Here is a 17,054-nt window from a genome sequence, read left to right on the forward strand (position 1 = left end):
TTTTAAATGGGTATTACCACAATACTTTTTTTTTCCATTCATATGATATTTTCTATGCTTCCAAAATCTTGTTGAATAGCTTGTTCGGCCAGATTATGCCAATCTCTCCCATGCACTTCTCTTTTGGTGTACCATCTGGTTCGAAAGCCTTTCCCATCTTCATTTTTTTCAAAGCTTCTTACCCTTCAGATATACTAATTTTACAAATGTATCTAGGACCTCCGACGTCATTTATGTCAATGGTTCCTCCTAACTCTATGCTCCTAGAGTGGTTGTTATTTAACTATTTTTAAAAATAAATTTTCTATCTTTTATTGACCTTGTCATCCTTCACTATGACCCTCTCATCCTCACTTTTGATGCATTTAACATGATCTATATCCCTACTCTTCCTCTCTCTTATTTTCTCTAGTTTGAAGACATCTTTTCACCTTCTCTTGTCCTAGTTTATTGTATAGGTTATCATATGCTTTAAGCTTGTATTTTTTTAGTATTTTTATTTTCTTCTAAGTTTTGATCATTTCTATTCCATTATCAAGCTTCTTAACGTGATTGTTTTTCACTAATTGCCTTTTTGAACCTCATCACTTTACCACCAAGTTTCCTATTTGAATGTCGTTTCCCTCAATATCTTCCTAGATTTTTTTTTCATCGTCATCAAAGCTTTTTTCCAAGTAATTGGGGTTAGGCTACACGAATCCTGGTTCGTCGTTCTGCTCTATTAAGGGCCATACCTTCAGTGAGGCCATAAGTCCCCATATCTTTTCTCATTACTTCCAACTATGTCTTTTTGGATTCATGAGAAGTTTTGACAAAGCTTTATATTGGTTGCCTACCTAACACAACCCACCCCCTTTATTCGAGCTTGGGACGGGTTAAGGGAAAGTTTAAGGTCCTCACCCTTCTTTGACCATCTCATAGAATTTCTTTTGCTACTTTATTAACTCAATCAACCATCTTGGACCTCATATCATTAACTTCATCCTCTAAATTTCATTTTATATGATTTACTTATATACATATTGTTAAATATTCATCTTGCCTTTTAAAGTAGGTATTTGCGATTGCTAAGCTGTAAGACATAGCAAGATCAAGAATAACATCGCTGGTCTCATTTCTTCCCCAAATCCATATCCTCAACATGCCCTTTCATATCCTCTACTATCTTTTTCTACAATACCATTTAAGTCCCATCCTGATAATGTCCTATCTCCATTTGGTATTCTTTGGACTAGTCCATCCATGTCATCCCAGAATTCCCTTTTAATTCTATCCTCTAGTCTTATCGGTGGTGCACGAGCACTAATTGGATTAATTATCTCTTCGCCTAGCACAATTTAATTAATAGGAGCCTATCACCGACTCTTAACATCTTCTAATTTATCCTTTAAATCTTTGTCTACTATTATACCTAAGCCATTTCTGTTATTATCCTTTCGTATATATACCAAAATTTATATCCATCAATATTTTTGTCTTTTGTTTATTTCCACTTACTTTCCTGTAAGCAAGTTATGTTAACTCGCGTTCGTCTCGTTGTATCCACTAACTCCATGCTCTTACATATTAGAGTTCCTACATTCTATGTAGCTAAATGAATGCTACTTTCTTGGACTAGCTTCTTTACTTGCGCTCGTCCAAAATGGCACGGGAACCCATGCTTACTTATTATTGCAACCGGGTGTCCTTGTGGCGTATCGCTTCCAGGGAACACCTTGGCTAATCCTTCCTCATTTCTCACAACCCTGGTTTCGGTACAACGTGTCGCTCATATAACACTGGATCCGGATTCATAATAGAGATGTGGCAGAAGTTTTATGTTGGTTGGTTGCCATCCTAACACAACCTCCTTTCTCATTCGAGCTTGGGACTGGCTATGACAGAGTTGTGTGTGTGTGTGTGCGTGTGTGTGTGTGTGTGTGCGTGTGTGTGTGTGTGTGCGTGTGTATATATATATATATATATATATATATATATATATATATATATATATATATATATATATATATATATATGGGTGTGGTTTCTATAAGGTTGCAACCTTAAACAATCCAATTAAGGTGCACCTCCAAATTTTATCATAACATGTAATTTTGGTGTAAAACATTCTTAGGATTATCTGAAAATCTATTTAATTATCTAATTATAAAATTTTAAACTCCAAAAATGGTTAAAATCAAGTCTATCTATAAGCATATGGAAATCTTGAAAATGGACGGTCTAGATATGTATTGCAAGATGCACTGTTTCTGGGACTCAAAATTTCTCCCTTTTTTTTTTTTTGGGTCATATTCATACATCTTGATGTCGAGATGATCAATTAGAGAGTTTTTCAACATTAAAACAACCTTTTCTGATGGATTTTTGAGGTGCATCTTTAATTTTACATTTAAGGTTGCAACCTTAAATAAATTTTTTCATATGTATATATATAAATATATATGGAAAAACCTAAAAAACGCCTATAGGCGAAATGCTACAGTGTTTTGCAACCGGCACGGACTGGCTAGTCCGTGGTGGTTTATGCAACAGACCCGTCTGTTGCGGTTCCGCGTGAAGGTTTGACTGCCACGGACCTAGTATGTCCGTGACGGTACTGCCACGGACATGCTTGGTCCGTGGCAATCAAAAAACATATGCTGTCTGACTTTTTCGGATGGTGATGAGCCTATGGGCGAAACACTATTCATATATATATATATATATATATATATATGCACTTAATTCCCCACCCAAACGCATTCAATTTGTTTGCGAGATGATTTTTAAAGAGAAAACTGGAAAGGAATATTTTTTTGGGCATTAATTAGGGATCCCAATCCCATTTGAAATGTATCCCATTTGTGTGTGAGTAATGACTTTGAGTAAAAACTATAATCGCGCATTTTTTGGGCATGAAAATGCCATCTGGTATATTTATTTATTGTTATTAGTTATTACTATTGTTTTACATGTATTTGCGCGTATGTTGCATTTTGGGATGCCAATCCTCACCTAAACACATTCCATTTGTTCGCAAATAATCTCTTTTCCTTAAGAAACTTTAGAATACATTTAGGCACCCACCTTCATGTGTCTAATGCTTCTTGTGTAGAAACGTGGAGAAAGACTTTTTTTCATAATTGGCTTGTTGCGCAGTTGCCAGTTTCTACTGGTTACAGCTTTCTAGAATTTTGCATAGGAAATAGGATCCTATGTGGGAGAATGTGGTGAGGGGATATTTCCCAACCGGAACAATAGGGTGAGATGTGTCTTTTGTGTGAAGGGGTTGAGTGATACTATCTTTTGCTTGAAACATCACCTAGTGAAGGTGACGGGTCATGTTGCACCATGTGCTAAGTTGCTAGCTAAGATAGCATTTGTCTCAGCAGCAAAGGAGAAGACCACTGGGAGAAAAGAAGATGGTTGAGGGGACTGGAAGCCAATACCACGCACCTACTCAAGCGGGTAAAGATGATCTTGAGGTCCAACTTGAGTAATCCTGGAGGCAAAGTTTAGTGGATATGTACTGCTAGCAAAGTTTAGTGGACATGAAAGAGAAAGGGTGAAAGTAATGTGTGTCCGAGGACTAGGTGGTGGAATTTTAAAAATGAGAAAATAAACTTATTTACAAATAAATTAGTTGAAGAAGGAAAATGAAACTCTGAACATGAGGTCAATGTAATATGGAGTGAGATGGCAGAGTATATCAAGAAAGTGGCAAAAGAAGTTTTAGGAGAATCTAGAGGAAAAAGAAATTCAGATAAGGACAATTGGCAATGGAGTGACGAGGTTCAGAAGGCCATTACCGAAAAACGATCATGTTATAAAACTTGGCAATGCGGTAGAAATGATTGAAACTTAGAAGAATATAAACATGCTAAGAAAAACGCTAAACAAATAGTAAGTAAAGCGAAACTTAAGGCATATGATAATCTATCCAATAAACTAGGATCAAGAGAATATGAAAAAAAGTGTCTTCAAATTAGCAAAAATAAGAGAGAAAAAGTGTAGGGATCATAACCATATTAAATGCATTAAGAATGAAGATCAAAGGGTCTTGGTGAAGGATGACGAGGTCAACGAAAGGTGGAGAGTTTATTTTAAAAAGTTAATCTCTTTTAGGTTCTCTTAGCCTTGGCCAACACATGATCCTATGAGATATATTGTCTAAGCATATCCCTGACTGGCAGTGACCCTCACTCCTCTAAAAGCGATGTCTCTCTTTGATTTGTGTGATCTCATTGCCTCATATACTCAGTATATATGATTCTGGGCCCCAATGTGCCAAGCACCTAGAATCATCTTCTCTCACTTACTCCCATTGAGCTAGAGAATCTTGGTTTTAAGTCCTTGAAAGGCATAACTCCAGCAACATGCATAGTACAAAGCTCTTTAAATAGCTGTGAGGAATATGCTCCACCCCTATCGGTTCCAAGCACTTTAATTTTCTTGTTTGTTTGGGTGTCTACCTCAGCTTTGTAGTCTTTGAAACGATCTAGGGCTTTTGACTTTTTCAATAGTCCTCTCTTTAGTGTCTCCATTGTTTTAAAAAGCGGACCACCCAGCGCCTGGGCGGCTGTTGAGGCGGTTCAGAAGGCCTGGGCGCATCGCTCAGGCTTAGGCTGCCAAACTAAGCAGATATCCCTGGGCTCCTGCCTAGGCGCCCGCCCGAGGCCTTGTCTTGCCCAGGGGCGGAAATGCGGCTCCTTAGGGGTATTTTTGGATCACTTTTTTAATACTAAAGTATAAAATTATGGGTTTTAGGTTCATTTGAAACCTAAAAGCCATTAGAGGCTATTTTAGAGAGAGAAAACCCCAAAACACAATTTTTTTTACTGGGCCGCCCAGGTTCTGGGCCCTCGCCTGAACGGCCGCCTAGGCGCTGGGCGGCCTGAACCCCCCGGGACCGCCTAGGTGCTGCCTAGCGCTTTTTGAAACACTAAGTATCTCCATTATCTTATAATTAATTTACCTTAGTGTCTCCATTATCTTGTAATTTATGTGCCCCAATCTCATATGCCATATGAGTGCATCATCATCTTCATTGTAACATGAGATAAAAGAAATGCAGTTCTTTATTGCAACTGAAAAGAAATTGTTCACAAGAAGACCATTCATGACCAATTCGTCCCCAAATTTCACTTCCAGCTTATTACCACTAAAAATGGTGGAGTATCTTGCCTTAGCCAATCTAGGGATTGAAACCAAACTCTGCTTGATATTTGGAGCATTAAGATTTTTTTTTAGGACCATTTGTAGCAAAAGAACTCCAGTACTCGGAATCTCAGTCTTCTGATTTCCACCCAAGGAGATATACTGGTTCCCTGGGTCGACAAGTTTGGAATTTCTGAAGCCATCCTTAGTGTTAGACACATGGGCAGTGGACCCTGAGTCAAACACCATGACCCTTCATTAGGGTCAGCTAGCAAGGTCTCAACAACTACACAAGCATGCTCTCTATCGCCCTTGGCTTCACATTCTTGGGTGCTTTGTAGTAGTTTGCTGTGTGCCAAACCTTTTGCAATTATGACACTAGGTATTATTTAAATGCCTCTTTTTCTTACGCCTGTTATCCCCCTCTTGAGTCTAATTATTCTCAACTTTGTTGTTGCCCTTGTCCTTCTTTTTCTTGAATGAACTAGAGTTGAGCTTTTGTTGAGTCATATGTAGCTGGGGTATCACGATCTATTCTTTTATCTTTTCCTGCTTTGAGTTTGGTGATGATCTTGTCCAGCTTTGGCGTGCACTCTTGTGCACTGAGGGTTGAGATTGAGATGAAGGCTTCCCATGAGCTTGGCATAGTGTTCAACAGGCGGCGTACTAGCATCTTTTCATCTAGTTTTATATCAGCAGCCTCAAGTTCGCCGATTGAGGTTCTGAAATTTTGAATGTTCTCAGTCAACTTTCTTCCTTTCATCAATAGGTCTGAGTTATGTTTCTTTGCCATGACTCTTCTAGTGAAGGAAGGAGTGGCATAATCAGCCTCAAGCTTCTGAAGGATTTCTTTTGTAGTCTTCAATGGTTCATACTTGAGATTGTGTATGTCATCCATGGCCATGAGGAGAGATGCTTAGTCATGGTATTTCTGCACTCCCATTGAGCGTAAGTATCCCTTACATATAGCCTTTTATAAACATTCCCTCTTGGCACAGGTGGAGGGTTCGTAGTAAGTATTTGGTTGAGTCCTTCGAAGAGGACAACCGATTTTCCACTTCCACCTTGCATAATATTTCCTGTTGAATTTTTCAGATTCAATAAGTTCAGCCATAAAACTTTTGGCTGCCATCATTCATGGCTCAAGACTAAAGGAAAATTTTCTAGAATATAGCACTAAACAACCTAGGATCTTTCCTTTACTGCCACATAAATATGACACAATTCAAGGGCTGAATACAAGCTTTAACAGTGAATTCTAATACAAGCAGTGTTCTTGGAAATTGCAATAAATTGAACAATAATGGATGAATATAACTTAGAACAACTAGAGGCCCTACTTGACTTTGCCTAGGGTCACCCTCTCTGGATGTGGCACACCCCACACCTGATTATTGAACTGATGATGGACTCTGATCCTATTGGTCCTACTGAATTCTCTGCATCGGGAAGCTCAGTTAGGCAATAGCTTTCTCAGAACTAGGGTTTGAGAGCATAAAACAAATTATGGTTTTTCTAGACCCTTTTCTGACTCTTAGGGCATGCCACCATAGTGGCACCTTCCTTAGTCAGAATGAGCTGGTGTGCCTGTCTTTGAACCTTTTGGATGGTATGCCTCGCATCCCCCCCTCCCAACCACCCCCCCCAAAAAAAAAGGCTCTCTTGGATGGTGCGTGGCACCCCTTTTTGGGAAAAGAGACGAGAGAGAAAGAGACAGAGACAGAGAGAGCGAGAGAGGCATTGAGAAGTGAGAAGGTGAGAGAGGTCATGATCATATGCTCAAAATGAGGGGGGTTACCCCCTTTTTATAGCCTTTAGGTGGGTCTAGGTATGCCTATTTAATTTAAAAATCATCTTGGCCATATGAGTTTTAGGTAACTTATGAGGTGAGAGAGAAACAAATCTGAGCCATCCATCCACTGAATCAGCCTTCATGATTAGGGAGGAATCTAAGAACCTTATCCCCTTATTCTTTGATCCATATTTACTTGTTGCCAACTTAGGATAAGACTGATCATAAACCATATTCTATCGTTACTAGAACTTCCTTCTCTCAAAGAGATTGTAGGAATTCTAAGTCAGAGACTTTGTCAAAAACAAAAGATTTGAATGAATATTTTCAAACTTAAAAAATATTCTCTATTCCCACAGAATATGGGCACTAGGTCATCATCATCATCATTTTAGCCTTTTCCCTATTAATTGGGGTCGGCTACATGTATGGACACTAGGTCTTTGTCAAAAATTTCATCAGGTTTATTTTTTTAATAAAACATCTTTATTAAAAGACATAACCTAAACCTTAACAAAAATGCAAACACATGCGCTTGGCTAGGACGTGTTGACCATGTGATCTCACGTCTCACACCCATGTTGGGCCCCTAATGTGTGGGGTGGGGCCTTGGCCCCCCCCCCCCCGCCCTCCACTTGATTCCATAATGCCCTATACATTTTTGAAAATTACAAAAAAAACCTTTTTAGGATTTTTAGTTACTTAAAATGATTTAAAAAAATCTTAAAAAATTTCAAAAAATCATAGAATCATTTCTTGAAGCTGAAATAAATAATTCTAGAAGTGGATTACCAATGGGTCAAGAAAGGTAATTGTACCCGACCCAGTAATCGCGATCCTTGATTATCTTCTTAAACCAGCCCACGAGACCCGTGACCCACAGTCGCATAGGGGCTCATAATTGGCTAGTCAAATATGGCAAATAAATAGTGAAATCATGCTCCCAGAATGTGGATTACAGATTCCCACCTTAAGAGCAAGGCACACACATATCACTATAGTGCAAGGGGGAGACTCTATGCACATATGCATGTGCATGTATCCCTTTGTGGGGTTGCTGTATGCATTTGTACATGCCATTCAGAACTTTGTTGAGGATTTAGCTTCTAGCTTTCACAAGCCTACATCACATAGGAGCTGCAACTCTCTTGTTCTACAAATTATCCCTAGGCATCTCTTAGGACTCAACAAGGGATGACCTTCGTGAAACCATCTTCAGTTGTCCTATATGCCCAAGGGTGAAGGGTTTTGGTTGCGTCTAGGGCCATACACTGCCTAACTCTTAGTCAACCAACACACACACTCCCAATGAAGTGTATGATCCCCCATGATTCTTTATTACATGCTCTCACAGACTCTGAAAGCCACAAATCCCAACAAATGTGTTTTGACTGTCATCTTGAAAAGCTGCTCTACAAGTGCAGAAACACTTCAGAAAATTGAAGTTTGACGAGCCCTTATTCTATTGCTAAAGTTTAAGACAATAAGGATTTTATCATCTATAGCTTTTATTGAAGGTGCCATTTCTGGTGCATGTTAAGGACGCATCTCTGTCATAGCATTTGTGAAATCCACATGCTGCTCCATCTTGGAAATTTTTTGAGTGATCTTCAGTTTGTAGACCCAACTTATGGTTGCAAATAAGTTGTCTAGGATTGGTTTAGGGGGCACTATGGTTCGAGGGAGTTTCAAACAGTTTGTAATTGATTCCTCTTTAGGCTTTTGGTGTTCAAGTGAATAGATAACTGTACCTCATAATTACGATATTTATTGTTGTTGCATGTAATGTGGCTGTGACCTTATCAAATATTAAGGATATTTTCTAGTCACAAATAAGGATGGGGATAATTGTCATTCTCTCATGGAGTGTGATCACTAAATCATTAAAAGGAATATTTGGTACAGTAGCACAAGTACTTGAGCTTTGCCATTAAGTGCAATGAGTGATTATGATGATTAGATGATACCTTTCTCAACTCCTTTGTCTAGAATTTAGAACATTTTCCGGCGATGATGACCCTCTATTTAGTCCTACACCCAAATGATTGGTTGGGGGCACCTTTATTTAACCTTTTCATGACCAGACAATGCACATGCAATTTAATACATTATTACATTCATTCGACTCATGGTGTCATTCTTTCACTAGCATCATATCTCTGGCTAGTTGCACCATAGCCATCGGGATGTTCCAACCAAGGGGTTGATTCCACTCTAAAATCCCGCTTCTGCACTCCGGAGAAGGGAATCTTTCTCCTCTGAGGTTTTTAATAATTTGGAATCTTCATCCTTCCTATTAAGGTTTGAGTTTTGAATTATATAGGATCTAGATTCCCTAAGATTATAGTATACGATAACAATGTGATCATCATCCTTCGAGTTTTATCCTAACTATTTGGGGTCGGTTACACAAATCCAATTCCCACATTCTGTTGTATCAAAGGTCATACTCTTAGTCAGGCCCCATAAGTCCCCATATTTCTTCACACAACTTCCATCCATCTCCTTTTGGGTCTTTCCCTTGTTCATTTAGAGCTTTCCACATGAATCAAATCGCTCCTCCTAAGCGGTGCTGTATTAGGTCTATGCTGCACATGTCCAGCCCACCTAAGTCTACTTTTCCACATCTTATTGCCTATTGGAGCGCCCCTAAGTTCTCTTATATGTATTCATTCCGAATTCTATCCTTTCTTATTTTGCCACTCATCCATCTCAACATCTTCATCGTAGCTACACTCATCCTATGGATGTGTTGTTTTTTGACTTGCCAACATTCAGTCCCATAAAGCATTGCTCATTTGCAGCCATCCTAAAAAACTTACCCTTGAGTTTTATTGGCATGCGACGATCACATAGAACTCTGGTTGCATTTCTCCACTTCGCTCAGCCAGCTCTAATTCTATGTGCGATATTTTCTTCAATCTTTCCATTTTTCTTGATTATTGATGCAAGGTATTGAAAATGATCGCTTTTAGGCATTTCTTAATAATCAATCTTAACTACTTTCTCGTTTCTACACCTATTATTACTAACTTACATCCTTTACATTCTGTTTTAGACTAGCTAATTTTAAACCCTTTAGATTCTAGAGCATCCCTCTAAAGTTTTAATTTGTGTTGACACGTCCTCTAGTCTTATCAACCAAAACTATGTCATCCACGAACATCAAATACCATGGTACCTCATGTTGTAGATGCCTAGTGAATTTGTCCATAACGAAAACAATGAGATATGAGCTTAACGTTGACCCTTGATTTGAGCCTATTGTCATTAAAAACTCGCTTATTTCTCCATTAGTTGTTCTCACACTAGTTAGCACTCCCTCGTACGTATCTCTCACCACGTCAATATATCCTCTAAAGATGCCGTTCTTTTCCAATGACACCAAATTAACTTTAAGTACCCTATTGTATGCTTTCTCTAAATCTACAAAGACCATGTGAAGGTCTCTTTTCTTCTCTCAAAACTTCTCAAACAGTTGCCTAAATAAGAAAATAGCCTCAAATGTTGACCTCCCTGGCATAAAACTGAATTGATTTTCTGATACACGCGTTTCATGTCTTAGTTATTGCTCAATCACTCTTTCCCACATCTTTATAGTGTGACTCATAATTGTGATCCTTTGATAGTGTGTACAGTTCTATAGGTCTCCTTTCTAATAAATAGGTGCCACCATATTTTTTCTCCATTCGTCTGGCATTTATTTTGTTCTAAACAACTTGTTGAACAACTTGGTCAGCCAGAATATGCCAATCTCATCCATACACTTCCAAACCTCTATTGGGATACTATCTAGTCCTAAAACGTTTCCTATAATCGTCTTTCTTCATACTTCTTTCACTTCAGATATCCTAATTCTATGAATATATCTATGACCTTTGACCTCATTTATGTGAAAGATTTCTCCTAACCCTGTGTTCCCAAAGTGTACGTCATTTAACAATTTGTGAAAATAAATTTGCCACTTTTCGTTGACCTCATCATTCTTCACCAACACCTTCTGATCCTCACTCTTAATGCATTTACTAGTATAGCAGTGTGATATGGTATAGTATATAGTTCTATACTTTATGGTATATCGTAGTGTGACATTAGTATAATAGTATATAAAATATAGCAGAATATATTATATAACATAGTATTATAGGATAGCATAACTGTATAATATTGTATAGTAGTGTAGTATACTATACTACTTACGTACTATATTATGGTACTTGTTAAATGTTTTCAAGGGCCTCGGTTTTTAACCAAATGGAGCATGGCTTGTATAATCTATCATCCGAATTAAGTTTTGATCAAGCTTGTATACATATTGGAATTGGGATGCCTAGATTTCATTGTGTACAGGCTATCATATGGAGCTTCTTGCTTCTCATGTTCCTATAGTTCCGATCACAGGCCACGATCTGACTCGATCCAAATCCCGGAAACTATGGGTCTTATGGACAGACTGAAATGTTTGTATGGATACGAGGAAATATTCTATTTTATGCTGTATTTCTTTTGTTCCTTCACATTGAAAGGAATAAGACATCATGTCTATGCCTTTGCCGATGTGAGCATGATGCCATGTCAAAAGCCCTCATGTGATCAGTATACAGCTTTCAGCTCTGTTTGCAGTTCAATTTACAGGCTTTGACTACTCTCTCTTGAAACGTTTGCAATGCCATATATATAGCTACCAAAGTTGTACTTCATGAGAGGTCCATCCATATTTATGTGACTGTTACTGTAATAGATATATAGTAACTGATGGCAATATCACTACTCTATGATCAACTTAATAGATGAAGTTGCATATTTGATTTTCAGGTCAATAACTTGAGATAGACACAACTTTCGGGCGAACAAACTGGAGCTCTTATTTGTAGATAGTCATTTTTTGTGCTATTTTTTGTGCTAGATATTTAGTCATGTATATGCCATATGTATAGTAGATACTCATATTTAGTCTTATTTGTAGATACTCATTATATCGTACCTTGTATAGTACATAGGCTATGATACATAACAAATAATGTTACTATATGCCATAATTTTTTATCATGTCAAAATATGGTCATTTAGATATGATTATGGTGTATGTTCATAACCTGAAGATATATGTTAGATTTATCCAGATTAATATGCGCAACTATTATAGGAGTATTTGGTGCTAGTACCAGTGTTGGCATGATATGATTCCGGTACATTTAGCATTTAGGTGTCAATACCAGTGTTGGCATGATATGATACCGGTACATTAAGCATTTACAACTATCCAGGTATCTCAGGAGCCCAAGTGGTGAAATTGTCATTTTGCACCTCTGACTGCTCCATGTGGGTTACCGCTGCTCTGACATTAATTCAGAACACGGTGGGATTAACATGGAGGTGACAGTAGTTTGGAGTTTTCTTCTTTAAAATCCACTTATTCATTACGTCTACTTATGGGCTGGTGATGGTTGAGGCACAGCAGGAGGCAGTAATGTGATTGTATTGGTGCAATCTTGAAACTTTCCATTTCTGAAACAGTTTACAAAGAGAGTCTCTGACAGCTCATTAATGCTTTCTTACTGATAAATGTTACATGAAGTGTTTTCCTTATGAACTGTGGTGTACGCTACTGTTTCTGATGGAGAACTTGGTAAATTTCAGGTACCAAGATGCAATGTGAAAGACCTGGATACAATGTCTACCAGGTTGTTACCAATGTTTCTGATCAATTGCATCGTGGGAGAGATTATTCATGTGGGGGTGATGATCCAGATTACACCTGTTCCTCTGCTGAAAAATCTGGCCAACAGTTCCTTGCCCCTCTTGCATCTCCTGGTTTGAAGATTTTATTTAGTTATGCAAATGTCACACGACCTGAAGATTATAGAGGACCAATTACTTGCAGTGAAGCTACAGGAAATTGTGCAATTCACATTTTGCATGACACGACCACTGCTAATCCGTATGAAAATCCTCTGGGTGGTTTCAGTGCACATGGCATACAGAATGGTGAGAACGGAACATGTCTGATAAAACTTGCCCCTGATTTTCCTGACTATGCAATTGACCCCTTCTGGCCATTTTGCAAATTTGAGCTCCGAGGAAAATGTAACGATGATGAATGTCCATGGCAGCATGCCCGAGACTACTTAAAGAGAGATTCAATGCAACGTAATGATTCAACTAGTTCTGAAATAATTTCTTCAACAATCGACAACAATAGATCCACAGAGCCCAAACTTTGTAACAAGGAACCCTTTAGAGGAGAAACTATTCATATGGGTTCTCAAAACCATTCTTTATTGCATCTTGGGGATTTTAGAAATTCAAAAGGACTGTCTTGGACCCTGCGCTGTGATGCCTTGTCAATTCCAGTATATCAAGTTGGTTCCAATCTTATAAAAGCAGACATGCACCAGTGTGGATCCATGCTAGCTCATTCTACTTGGAGATACTGGCAATTGGGTTTCTGCAGCTCATTATCTGTCCCCTTTGCACTAAGGAGAAATCCATTATGGGGTATATCATCCTTGGATGAAGGAAGTGCTAATGATGAAGACTATGCCATTCGAGGCAGGCTCTCAATGTATATTCGTACGCAAGATGTTGTCATGGTGCGTTAAATGGTTTCTGTTGCTCTCTCCTTTATTTTTTATTTTTCATTCTCTTCTTTTTTCCCTACATGTTATCTTAGCTACACTTGAATTTATTGTTAACTGTGAATTCCTTCTCCTCCTCCCCCCCCCCCGCTTCTCTTTCTGATAGGAGCACCTGTCTTGGGCTAAATTTATTTCTCTTGTTTGTGGATCGCACTGTACCTTACGAGGCTTTGCCTCACTGACTTTCCTATGTACTTTTTGTCGTGGAAGAATTCTAAATTGAATGCAATTCTCTAATCTTTTGTCATATCTCCTGATTTGTTTTAGTTGATAGTTAATGCAGATAACAATATTATACCTGATAGTTGGCATAAGTGTTTAGAGAATAGAGAATGCGACAATAACTCCTTCTCCTCTTGGGTCTCGGGCAGGGCCGGTTACAGGCTGCAAACAAAAATCCAACTTCTGGCATCCCTCAAAACCTGGAGCAGATCTATTCCAGGTAATTTCTTCCAAATCAAGCAAACAGAGTTGGCCGCTATACAAGATTTAGACCTAACCGAGGAATCCCGTCCCTTGTCAACCTTTAGAGCCTTAGGACTCGGATTAAGTTGGACTACTTCTCCACCCAAAAAAAGGAAGAACTTTTCTGGTTCCAAATGTCTAGGGTCAATTGGCTTCAATCAGGGGACCACAACACTGGGTTCTTTCACAAAATTGCTAATTGCTGCAGAAGGGACAATTCCATCTCCACTATTAAGGTCAGCAATAGGATTCTGGACCAAGTTCCCGAAATAGAATCAGCCATCCACTCTTTCTTTCAAAACCTTTACTCTGCCCGATCGGCTCCCAGACCTAGAATGGCCAAATTATAGTTCCTAATTGTTCCTGTACATTGGGTTTAGTGGGTGGAACGCCCCTTCTAAAAAATAGAGATCACGACAACCATCAAGGATTTGGGTAAAGACAAAGCCCCTGACCCAGATGGATTCCCAGTAGCCCCATTAAGATCTTCTGGGACACCTTCAAGGCCGACTTCCTCAGTTTCTTTGAAGAATTTTTCCACTGAGGAATTCTTCACAAAGCTATCAACGCCACCTTTATCTCTCTCGTGCCCAAGATCGAAGGGGCAGAGGAGTTGAAGGATTTTCGACCAATTAGTTTGGTCAACTCCACCTACAAGATTCTCTCGAAAGTTTTGGCTTATAGGCTGAAACAGATCTTTCCCTTCGTCATTTCCCCATCCCAGATAATCTTTATCAAAGATAGGCAGATCTTGGATGGGGCCCTGGTGGTGCACGAGTGCTTGCACTCTAAACACCTCAAAAAACCGGGTTTGATTTTCAAGATAGATTGGGAAAAGGCATACGACCATGTCGACTGTCGATCCTGGACGAAATTATGTGTAGAATGGGGTTTGGGGCCCGTTGGAGAAAGTGGATGAGGGGATGCTACCGCAACCCCTCCTTCTCTGTACTAATTAATGGCTCACCGAAGGGATTCTTCCCCTCCTCTAGGGGTCTCCGCCAAGGGGATCCCCTCTCCCCTTCCTCTTTGCCATCTCAGCAGAGGTGTTTAGCCAATCTATCTCTCGCCTTTACCAGGCGGGCCTTATTGGATTCAATAGTAGTGCTCATGGCCCCATTGTCTCCCATCTCCAGTATGCACCACACGTTAGTCTTCTTAGATGCTCGCGGAGGAAATTGAAAACCTGAGGCCATTTCTCAAATGTTTCGAGTATGTCATGGGCTTCAAAGTGAACGTGGAAAAATCCAAAATGATTGGGGTAGAGCTCTCTTTAAAGGTGAACTAGGTGACTGAGCAAGTTAATACTGATTAATTTTTTTTTCTACTCTTTTATACATATTGCCACCCGGATCACTTACAGGTATCCAAAATACAATTTTGACTTAATGAAATAGCCAAGACCTCTCACTTGCATGCCATTAAAAGAAAATTACATTCATCATGTAGAATTGAAATTATATAAGGAAGCAAAAAAAGCAACCGAAGTGCGGAATCATGAAACAACTCGTACCTTGCCTTAGGTTACCCCAAAGGACTTCGATACAGCCCAAACCGGGTCTCCTCCATCGATGACGCACGAGATCTTCATTCAAGAGCACACCTCACAATTAGGGAGGCCTAGGCAAAACCCTTAGAGAGCATCACATGGGATTTACTTGACCAGGGTTCAGCACATGAGCATGAGGCAAGGACCTAGGGCTAGGGCTTGTGTGCCTTGGGCGTGCCACCCCTTAGGGAGTGTTTGATAACAGGAAGTTAGTTCCCAGAAGATGGAACTTACTTGTTACTATTCATATTTAAAAAATGGTTAAGATAAAAAGAGAACTTCCTTTTACTATTCATGTTCCCACTTTTACTCTTAGAAAAAGTTCCATGGTAAACCACGGACCTTGAAAATGGAAGTTGTTATTTCTTCTTCACCCTAGAAAACATTCACCCCTCTTCGCACCTCTGCCCTAAGAAAAGAAATTTTCTTCACCCCTCTTCGCAACAGCCAGCCGCTCGCCTGCAACAGCCAACCTCTCTTCGTACTTCCTCGCCTGCGACAACCAGTCTTTCTTCTTCCTTCAGCCAGTCGATCGCTCACCTGCAAATTTTTTATGGTGGAAGGTTTGCCAGTACATTGACGAGCTTCGGTTTCTTGTGAGATTACATTTCATTTGTAGAGAGAGAGAGAGTGATCACATCATACATTGAAACTTGGGGCTTTCTATTCCATATTTTGGGCGAAATCATCTGAAAGCTTCAAGCTTTAGAGGTAGTGATTCACATGTACTTGCTTTATTTGATTTATCTGTAGCCCTAAATTAGATTCATCATTTTATGGCATTCTTCTTTTAATTGACTTGTCGGCCTTCATAAAATATCTAACCTCTGTTTTTTACTTGTCGTGCTTTACTACCATTTTGTTTTGTCTACTCTGGCGAATATTTTTTACTGAGAAATTTCTCAACTGTAATTGTGCATGAATTGTTAGATTTTTTCTTTTTTTCCTTGTTGATAACTCCTACGCTTCGACACTAGTTTGACAATTGATGGTGTTGATTCAATGTAGTGGGAGTTGATAGGGTATAGTAGTAGAGATAGGAGATTTTATGTAATAAAATCAAATTTTTATGGCTTATGGACATTATTGGAGATACTGCTACTTATATGAAATATAAAGAACTTGAAGCTTGGTCATCACCGTGAAGGGAAATTGTGACTTTTGTTTGTTTATTGATTCATCATTGATTATGTATTTATTGCAAAAGATGATTTATTAATTGATTTTGATCATGTATTTATTGCAAAAGATGATTTATTATGTATTCATCATTGATTATGTATTTATTGCAAAAGATGATTTATTATGTATTCATCATTGATTATGTATTTATTGCAAAAGATGATTCATCATTGATTATGTATTTATATGAATTGGGGCAAATTATTTGGTTATAATTTAGAGCCATAATAATGAGGATAAGGGGTTTTAATTTTTTTTAGCGGTAATGTGGCAAGGTTATCCATCATTATAA

At 38.8% G+C, this 17,054-nt stretch overlaps 1 protein-coding gene across 5 annotated transcripts in view; it reads left to right on the top strand.

Moving 5' to 3' along the window:
• LOC18435951 (zinc finger C3H1 domain protein) overlaps positions 1 to 17,054 on the top strand; it is a 47,669-nt gene that overhangs the window by 18,973 nt on the left and 11,642 nt on the right. For all 5 annotated transcript variants that reach the window (XR_016061401.1, XR_016061402.1, XM_006845978.4 and 2 more), the window contains one exon: positions 12,569 to 13,521. Coding sequence is in view for 3 of the 5 variants with exons in the window: in XM_006845978.4 (XP_006846041.1) it covers positions 12,569 to 13,521 (953 nt within the window). In the remaining 2 variants the exon portion in view is untranslated. The remainder of the gene's footprint in view (positions 1 to 12,568; positions 13,522 to 17,054) is intronic.

The sequence above is a fragment of the Amborella trichopoda genome, chromosome 8 (assembly GCF_054954075.1).
Source record: "Amborella trichopoda isolate Santa Cruz 75 chromosome 8, AtrichopodaSantaCruz75HAP2 v2.0, whole genome shotgun sequence".
Classification (NCBI taxonomy): Eukaryota; Viridiplantae; Streptophyta; class Magnoliopsida; order Amborellales; family Amborellaceae; genus Amborella; species Amborella trichopoda.